Source organism: Apis cerana, linkage group LG9 (assembly GCF_029169275.1).
Source record: "Apis cerana isolate GH-2021 linkage group LG9, AcerK_1.0, whole genome shotgun sequence".
Classification (NCBI taxonomy): Eukaryota; Metazoa; Arthropoda; class Insecta; order Hymenoptera; family Apidae; genus Apis; species Apis cerana.
Window position 1 is genome coordinate 1,544,451 of NC_083860.1, and position 9,585 is coordinate 1,554,035.

Below are 9,585 nucleotides of genomic sequence, written 5' to 3' on the forward strand. Positions count from 1 at the left end.
TATAATTATAGGTATGGATTCGTATTAAAGTTCCCCCAAATCACTGTGATTCCATCTCCATTTCGTCGCACCCGCAACCTGAAACACGGTATAAAATCCACCGTCTTCGTAACATTAAGCTATTTTCTTTCGGTGAAGACTTACAAGATCCTGCTAATGATTCGAAAGGTTTGTTCTTAGTTATAATAATTTTTCTTACAGGATTTTAAATATCTTTTTTGTTTATAAACAATAGAATTTTTTATCAATCTAATATTAATAACATTTTTTCAATTATATTATCGAAAAACATTAAACATAAATCTCATTTCGGCGAAATATCTTTTAATTTTTTTAAATCTTTTTTTAAATAACTAACTCATAAATAATGCATTTTTTTTGGATTAAAAAAAATGTAAAATATTTTTTTTTATATAGGCATTTCTGTTAACAATGATGTCGGTAGGAATTTTGAGCGAACCTCAAGGACCTGCCTACCTTCCACCTACAGGAACGCGTCCAGCTACTGGTGGTCACCCTGACGAATGGGTCGGTGTAAGTAGTTTTTTCTCCTTTATATTTTGTCATATTATGCGAATAAAATAATGAATATATTACTTTCATAAACAAATTTTTTTATTTATTTTTTATTTAATAATCCATATTAACGATTTTAGTATATTTAGTATAAAATGTACAAATTTTATAAATAAAATACCGGTAAACGTACCTTTAGAATTTAATCTGTGATCGATATAAAATACTTTTCCATCTTCTTTTTTTTCTCTCTCTCTTTTTTCACAGGATCCGGCAAATTACGAATTTTCATATGAAGTCGAGGACGCGGTAGCTGGATTAAATTTTGGCCATCACGAATCACGAAAAGATAACGAAGCAACTGGAGCTTATCACGTATTGTTACCAGATGGTAGAACACAAATTGTCGATTACATCGCCGACAATGGTGGTTACAGGCCCATGGTACGATACGAAGGAACAGCAACTTATCCAGCTCCAGGACCTGCTCCTGGAGGATCTACCAGTAACGAGGGATATAGATATTAGAGATTTATATTGAAATTTTCAATAAAAGATAAAGATGAAAATTTAAAAGATAATCAACGAAATCGGAATGTATCAACAAATTATATGGCTCGTAATAAAATCTTTAATAACTTTTTTCCATGTTTCATTATCTTCTTTTTTCCACTATTTATTATCTTTATATTTTTTAATGTATTGTAAAACTTCTTGGACATCTTCTTGCGATCCCAAAATTATTGGAGATCTTTGATGAATTTTTTTGGGTTTTACGTCCAAGATATCAATTTCTCCGTTCGATGCCAAACCGCCGGCTTGTTTTATTATATAGGCCATTGGTATACATTCATATAAAAGTCGTAGCTATAAATAATTATATATTTCAGGAATTATTTGTACATTATTTTTTCATTTTTTTAAAATAACCATACTTTGCCTTGCGGATAACTTTTGACTGCTGGATAAAGAAATATTCCTCCATATTTTAACGTTCTGTGCACATCAGCCACCATAGAGCCCACATACCTAGCATTATATATTTTCCCATTGTTAGGATATTTCTTCGAATGAATGTATGCTTTGATAGCTGTATTCCAAGAATTTTCGTGTGCTTCGTTAATGCTAAAATCATCATATTATTACGTATATTAAAATTAAGAATAAGTCAATACCTGTTTTTTTAAATTCACAAAACTAAAATCCAAACTTAAAATTATACAAAATCTCAAAACTCTTCAATCCAGAATTATTTTTCTCCCTTTTTTTTAACATTATTCAACATTATTTATTCCGTTAAAAATTAAAATTTTAATAAATTTCTAATCAATTTTCTAATTTAATCAATAATAACAATAATCAATAATAATGCTTTATAAACAATTGCATTTTTATATACGTTTTATTTTTTCATATGAATTATTGTAAGGAATTGATCAATTAAAATGAATTAAAATTTAAATGCAATTTCAATTAGATCATCATTAATTAAATAAATATAAATTTATGTCGTTATAACATTCTCATAAGTTATTTATAAATATAGTTATTTATAAGTTATTTATAATATATTCTTATAAATTATTCTTTATTTAGATTTTGATAGTTTCAAATTTCAAAAAGAATTCATTTTAAATTTCCTTTTCTGAGACTTTAAATTAATTTGAAAAAATAATAAATAATTTAATTTTTACCTATAAACATTTCCTCTAGGAGGTATTTGTATATTTTTATCCGTTAAAATAAATTCCCCGATCGCTGAATCGTAAGTAAAACCATTAACTCCGTGGCCAACCGAAAGTATTATTATAGTTGCTGAACTATAAAGTGCAAACCCAGCAGCGATTAAATTTTTACCAGATTGGAGGACATTTGCTATTAAAGGCTCCTTCAATTCCTTCGGTTTTTTGTAAATCCCGAATATAGAACCAACTGATACTACACAATCAATATTAGAGGATCCATCCAAAGGATCGAAGCATACTATATATTTTCCACGTTTTTCAATCTCCACTTCAATCACATCTGTATTTTCTTCACTTACAAGAACGCAAGTTGTGTATGAAGATGTTAACATATTTATGAACAACTCGTTGCTCAATATATCTAATTTTCTTACTTCTTCTCCATGAATGTTTTTTTTTCCGGATATCCCATACCTATATTCAGATAAAAAAATCATTTAAAAAAAGGTTATTAAATTCTTCCCATAGAATAAACGGTTCAAGTATTCGAATACTTAATAACAAATTAAAAATTTTTAAATAATTTGGGAGATATATTTTTATATTATTTGCATTAAGATTTGCAAAAGAGTTTATTATTTTTTTCTGAATAAATTATTAAAAGTGAAGAAGTCAATTTTTTTTTATAAATCAAAATATAAAACAAATATTTTGTTGTATTTATTGTACATTATAAATTTTTGATAATAAATTATTTTATTTATCTATTATTTTTTTGTAATATAAGAATTTAATTTAATAATTTAATATGCAATATTTTAATAATGTAACGAAATCTTTATTTTATTAATCTTTGATTAATCAATTTCTTAATACTTAAAACTATAGTAAAAATGGAATAATTTAAAAAAAAAGATTATTGCAACGATTTATATATGTAAATAAAGAAATTTAAATTTTAAAAATATAGTGAATCAATTACTTCTTAATTCTTATCTGTAATTATACCATTTACTCTATGTGTTAAAAATACCCAACTAATTAAATATTTTACATATTAAAACATCAATATGTAAAATACTCACATATTTGTAATACCAGCTTTTTTCACTGCTGAACTGATTCCTTTTATTGCAGTTTGTATGCTGTTTAGAAGTTGACTTAGATCATTAGCGGTTGGTATCTTTCGTTGTTCGGCAAGTACAAATCTCGTCAATGTTATGCAATCTGAATCGAAAGAATGATTCTTCAAAGCCATGTTTTGTAGCGATGAAGTGTATTCGTCTATCTTGTAATTCAGCAGACGAACTATAGTAGATGTATCTACACGTATCTCTATATAAAGCAGAACAACGTTTAGACAACAAGATATTAATTAATTATTACTATAAGATATTATTAATTATTACTCTAGAGAAAGTATTCAAAGAAATTTTAATAATCTTAAATTTATGATTCATATAACTATCTATACATACAATTTCTACATTTAAGAAATGATTTTAAAATGTTTCATTGATTAAAATTTCTTCAGAATTAAACTGTGAATACATATTTTTATAGAAAATGAGTGGATTAATAGAACGTAAATAGAATTCTTTTGGTATTATAAGATTTTAAAAATATTAATTATAATTCCTTTTTTTATGTTTTGCATAATATAACACAATAATGTATATATTTTATGTATTGCGTATTATGTAATGTGTATATTTTATGTATTATATTGTGCATATTATATTATATTATTTTTTATGTATAAATTTGTTCATATTTCATTTATATTAGGCTGATTTCTGTTTATACGTCAACTATAAATACATGTAAGAATTGAATAAAATAGGATTATTTTTAATTTAATTTATTAATTTAATAATGATGATTCTAAAAATATACTTTGAAATAAGTAATAAATAAAATTAAAATTATATTGAAAACTTAAATACATTAAATAAATTATACATAAAATATTAATATTTTGTAAGGTTAATAACTATTAAAGATTATACTGTACATCATTAATACAAATACTTTTATGATATTGTGTAATGTAGGACGCTTCTTTTAAATGTACAAATTAATAATATCAAAGAAGAAATGTCAAACAACATAGAAGAAACTATTATAACTTAAATTATAATAAGTAGAATAATAAAATGATTTATATTATATAGATATATACTTATATTTTTTACATATTCCTTTCGAATAATATTGCATATATTTTGCATATATATATATTTTATATATTTTGACATATTTACATGAATATCTAGTTTATTATTTTATATTCAATCAATTTTTATTCTAAAGATAAAACGATTTCTCTATGGATACAAAAGTTCATGATTATTATTTTCTATTTTCAAATTTTTAACAATTTCGAAATATATATATATATATATATATATATATATATACTATAACATTACAATTAATATTTAACATGTAATTATTTATAATATTATCCGTTTGACAATAATATTTCAATGACATTTTCAATGATAGATTCGTTATTAACATTATAAACATTCTAAAATTAACATTCATAGTCGATAATATTTGTAACGTATATTTATATTATGTCATATAATATTAATATTTGTCATATAATATTTGTAATATTATAATTCCAATATACTTACATATTATTTTATATATATATATATATATATATTACTTTTAAGAAACATTATCACATATTAAAAAAAATAATTTGAAAATTGCTCAATAATTATTATTTATTGTAATATATTCTGTGTAATTTCATTAATATATAACATCAAGTATAATCAAAATCTTTAAATGCATCAATTTCATTTTATTTATTTTAAAATTATTAAAATATAATAAACTTTTTATAATTAATATAAAAAACTTTCTTTAAACAAAATTTCTCTCTTAATTTTAGCAAAATATTTGTCAATGTGAGAATAAAAATATTCTGAAATGAAAATAAAAATTGGCGATGATGTAATCATCATTTTATTATTCATTTATTATTGATTTATCTACAATTTAAATACATAAGTTAAAATGATAATACATAAGTTAATATGATAAATTATTATACCATGCTAAGAATGTTAATAATTATCGTATTTGCTATATTAATAAAATAATTTTGTCATTTCATATTGTTTGGAATATCTAGCATATGTTTTTATATTTTATATTTTTATATTTTATATACAATATAATTCTATTGTATTTTTATTAATAAATATATTATATTATATAATATTAAATATTAATTTATGTTATATCTGCATTATTTTAATTAATAAAGACATATTGAAATAAAATTATAACTTTATAATCATTTGATAATATTTTTAATTTAATTTAATAATATTTTTTTTAATTGCAAAATATTATTTATTATTTAAAAAATAATTCTTTTTATAGATTATTAAAATTATGTCTAAATTATTTTAATTAATTTTTAAATTAGTTTCTTAACATAGTTGTATATGAATTTAATAATTAATAATTTAAAAAAATTATAAATTTTTATCATCAATCAATCAATATATATATATATATATATATATATATATATATATATATATATATATATATACATATACACACACATAAATTTTTAGTGAAAATTAAGTAAATTATAACTAATTAAGAAAATCATTTTTCAGAATGATAAAAATTTTAAAAACTTAACAACAAATATAGAAAATGCTTAAAATTACAATTATTTTGTAATCTAAGCTATCTAGTTCAAATTTGTCGAAATGAATAAAATTATAAAACCATTGTCAATTTATAAAAATCTATAATAATTATTACATAATTATTTAAAACTATAAAAATAATAAATAAATTGCACATAAAAGTATATTAAATTATATAGTTAATTTTTATAAAATTTAAAAGAAAATTATAATATATAATATTTAATGTAAATTTATTTAATAATCAAAACCTATATTTTTAATTTCTATTAAATATATATGTGCTACATATAAAAAAAAAATTCAATTCAATTCTTATTTATATAATTTATTATGACAACATATTATCATAAATAAATATTTCATAAAAACGCAGAATGAAAACTAGTAACTTTTAGTAACTTGATTATCTATATCAAAAATATAGAGTATAGAGTAAGAATATGAACAATGTTGCCAAATATATTCTCAGCACATATAGATACAATATACATTTAAGATACAACAAATTATAATTTATAAAATAATTTAATATTTAAAATTTATAAATAAACCTTTATTTTATTGTATAATATTTGTTTATTGCTTATATATTAATACGTGAATTTATAAAAATATTATAAGTAAATTATAATATAAAACAATTAAACAATTAGAATATAGAATTTGAATTTAATTCAAATAGGTAAGGAATATAAATATATATAAATATATATAAAAATGTATATCAAAAATATTATAAAGAATGTAAATAATAGTTATATGATTCAAATGCATGTAATTAATTATAATTTACAAAGATTAAACATTGAAAAAGAAATTAAAGTTTTGCTTTTAAAACAAATATAATGATATTAAAAATAACAAATAACAAAAAGATAATTTATTAATTTATTAAAAAATTTATTGTTAATGTATTGTTTATTTATTATATTTTTTAGTTATATAATGATAGTAAGTAATAATTATATATTTAAAATGATTTTTTGTGTACATTTAAAATAATAACTTTAAAATGAGTTTATTATTGATATCAAATTAGTTTAACTTAAAAATAGAAAGTATATATTTATTTTTATTATAGACAATATGCAGAGATTTATTAGATTGAAACGTGAATTTGAAAAACTTAATCAAGAACCTATAGAAGGTATTTCATGTTATCCAAAATCTGACAATTTTGAAAACTTTGTGGCAACAATTCTTGGACCAAATGAAAGTCCATATAGTGGATACATTTTTCAATTGTCAATTGATATCTCTGAACAATATCCATTTGAACCTCCAAGAATCACTTTTCAGACACCTATTTATCATCCAAATATTGATAATAAAGGCCGTATTTGTATGGATCTTTTAAACATGCCACCTAAAGGTAATTGGAAACCAACTATTGGATTAAAAAATCTTTTAGATGCTATACAATGTTTGTTAAGAAATCCAAATCCTGATGATCCTTTAATGGCAGATATTGCACAGGAATATAAATTTAATAGACAAGAATTTGAGAGAAAGGCAAAACAATTTATGAATAAAACAAAAAATTAACTTTTATTCATTCAATTTCATTCAGTTTATAATATATATTATGTTTATTTTTTTAATACTTTCATTTTCATGATTTCCTAATTATTCATCATTTCTAAAATATCAATTTTAATGTATAATAAAAATTAAAAAAAATAATTGTATATTTATTTAATTATACAAATTTCATATATTCAAAAAATAAATATGTAACATATAAAAATAATTTTATGCATAACTTAGTATATATCTATTCTGGAAGATGTTTTGAAAATTTAAAAATTATTTTTATTTGTTTTAAATATAACTTTAAATTTTTTACCAATGAATGTATTTATTTACAAGAGATTTTTTAGTATTTACAAAAGATATAGATTTTCATATTTGTTTAAACATTTTAATTTTAATTTTATAAAATGTGTAAAAGTATAAAATCATATATTTATTTCTTTCTTATCTTTTATAAGATAAATATTCAATCAAAGATAAAATATTATCATTTTTAAAATATCACATATGTCTTATATATGTCAATAATATATTTTTATAGAGAATTAAAAACTGTATTAATCAATATAGAAAAAATATATAATTTAATTTAGAGAAGTTAAAATGACTGAAACTTTTAAAATATCACATTTTCATTTACTTATTTACTAATAATATACCATGTGAAATGATTTAAAATTTTTTTTATTTTCTATGATTTAAAAACTATAGCTGAGTTTAATTATGTGAAATATAATTTTCTCTAATTTCAATGAAATTTGACATATTGATATATTTATATATATATATATTGTAGTTATAATAATAGCTGTTAGCCAATTATAGACATAATATATGTAAAAATTTGAATAGATAAGATGTTTGAATAGTACAATATTTATTATAATAATAAAAATTAAAAAAAAAGTAAAAGCATAGAATTTAAAATTTCTTATTTCAGCTTTAAATCTCAAATTTCAAAAACTTCTTAATATTAAGTTGTGCTATATGGTATATTTTTACATAAAAAGTTTATATTATTTTTGAAAATTAGTTTGAATTTTAATTAAAATAGACACCATCTAAATCCATGATTTTTTTTTCAATAGGATTCTAATGAAAAAATACTTTTTTTTGAAAAAGTCTTAAAAAAAAAAAGAAGTGATAGATTTTTTGAAGACTTAAATTATAAAAGTTCTGTTTCTAAAGATTTTTTAATACAAAAATGATTTTGAAAAAATTTTGAAAAATTGTTGAAGAGAATAGAAAGAATAGAAAGAATAGATGAGGAAGAATTTTGTAACCTAATTTATGAAAGTTTCTATAATATGTTTCTGTATAATAATGAAAAAATTATAAAGAAAAAAAATTTGAATTTAAAAAATAATAGATATATTGAAAAAAGCTTGATTAGAAAATTAAAAATTTATTAAAAAGTACCTTTTCTATGCAGAATATAATAAACTTTTCAAAGATACCAAATTTGCAATCAAACAATCAAATAAATCTCCAAGCAACCGAACAAATCAATGCTCAAATGTTGAATGTATACAAATTTAACATTTCATGAGACATAATCTAATAAAGAATTATTATTTTATAAATTATTTTATAAATATAAAAATCTCTCTTTATAAATATAAATTATTTTTGTAACTTTTTTATTTAAATATAATAATTTTTAAAATATTCCAAAATGTTTCTATCTTAAATTTTGTAAATTATTTTTGATATATATATAAAAAAGTAAATAATATAACAAATACTATAACAAATATTAATAATAAAGATAATAGAAAATACAAAATATATACAATGAAGATATGAGTATTTTTTAAAATGAAATAATTTTTTAAAATTGGATTAAATGACTTGAATTGTTTTGAGATGTAAGAAGAATTAGTATTAGATAATACTATAATATTAGATAATATAAAAAAAATTTTTTTTTAAATTGCTAATGATCAGAATTAAAAACTAAGTCATAGATTTTTTTATTTGAATTTGTGATGAAATTTTTTTTTGAATCTATTTATAATTAAGATTTAAAATATAATTTTATAGATTTAAGTAAGTTATATTTTGTTTTTTAATATTTTTAAAAAATCAAAAAATTTTTACTTATTATTTTTATATTATTAATTGATAAATTTTTGAAATAAAAAATCAAATATTTTATT

General features: G+C 19.5%; 3 protein-coding genes across 9 annotated transcripts; 2 read left to right on the top strand and 1 right to left on the bottom strand.

Moving 5' to 3' along the window:
• Positions 1 to 30: 30 nt before the first annotated feature.
• LOC107993967 (pro-resilin-like) lies at positions 31 to 1,158 on the top strand. The gene is made up of 3 exons (XM_028665138.2): positions 31 to 168; positions 418 to 534; positions 784 to 1,158. The coding sequence occupies exons 1-3, from the start codon at positions 157 to 159 to the stop codon at positions 1,042 to 1,044; spliced, it is 390 nt and encodes a 129-aa protein (XP_028520939.1). The 5' UTR covers positions 31 to 156; the 3' UTR covers positions 1,045 to 1,158.
• On the bottom strand, positions 598 to 8,936 carry LOC107994224 (fructose-1,6-bisphosphatase 1). 7 transcript variants are annotated; one of them, XR_009831235.1, is made up of 6 exons: positions 3,680 to 3,820; positions 3,287 to 3,536; positions 2,211 to 2,675; positions 1,457 to 1,641; positions 1,156 to 1,383; positions 598 to 1,015 (listed from the first exon to the last, which is right to left on the bottom strand). XR_009831235.1 is itself a non-coding variant. In XM_062079840.1 (6 exons), exons 2-5 carry the CDS (start codon positions 3,457 to 3,459, stop codon positions 1,189 to 1,191), a joined length of 1,023 nt encoding a protein of 340 aa, XP_061935824.1. In that variant the 5' UTR covers positions 3,460 to 3,536; positions 8,846 to 8,936; the 3' UTR covers positions 598 to 1,015; positions 1,156 to 1,188. The 7 variants fall into 7 exon arrangements, 6 of the variants coding, with proteins under 6 accessions (XP_061935824.1, XP_061935823.1, XP_061935826.1 ...); XM_062079840.1 differs by lacking the exon at positions 3,680 to 3,820 and adding an exon at positions 8,846 to 8,936 and having other exon boundaries at positions 1,452 to 1,641; XM_062079839.1 differs by having other exon boundaries at positions 1,452 to 1,641.
• LOC107995329 (ubiquitin-conjugating enzyme E2 T) lies at positions 6,299 to 7,576 on the top strand. Its single transcript, XM_017052776.3, has 2 exons — positions 6,299 to 6,575; positions 6,975 to 7,576. The coding sequence occupies exon 2, from the start codon at positions 6,980 to 6,982 to the stop codon at positions 7,436 to 7,438; it is 459 nt and encodes a 152-aa protein (XP_016908265.1). The 5' UTR covers positions 6,299 to 6,575; positions 6,975 to 6,979; the 3' UTR covers positions 7,439 to 7,576.
• Positions 8,937 to 9,585: the final 649 nt, after the last annotated feature.

Bases quoted from the DNA above. Each gene is read 5' to 3' on its own strand.
- LOC107994224 (XM_062079840.1), bottom strand. From the start codon at position 3,459: ATGGCTTTGAAGAATCATTCTTTCGATTCAGATTGCATAACATTGACG. The intron at 2,676-3,286 runs GTGAGTATTTTA...ATCTGAATATAG, and splicing joins AAAGCTGGTATTACAAATAT to GTATGGGATATCCGGAAAAA. The intron at 1,384-1,451 runs GTATGGTTATTT...AATTATTTATAG, and splicing joins AAAGTTATCCGCAAGGCAAA to CTACGACTTTTATATGAATG.
- LOC107993967 (XM_028665138.2), top strand. The intron at 535-783 runs GTAAGTAGTTTT...CTTTTTTCACAG, and splicing joins ACCCTGACGAATGGGTCGGT to GATCCGGCAAATTACGAATT.
- LOC107995329 (XM_017052776.3), top strand. From the start codon at position 6,980: ATGCAGAGATTTATTAGATTGAAACGTGAATTTGAAAAACTTAATCAA.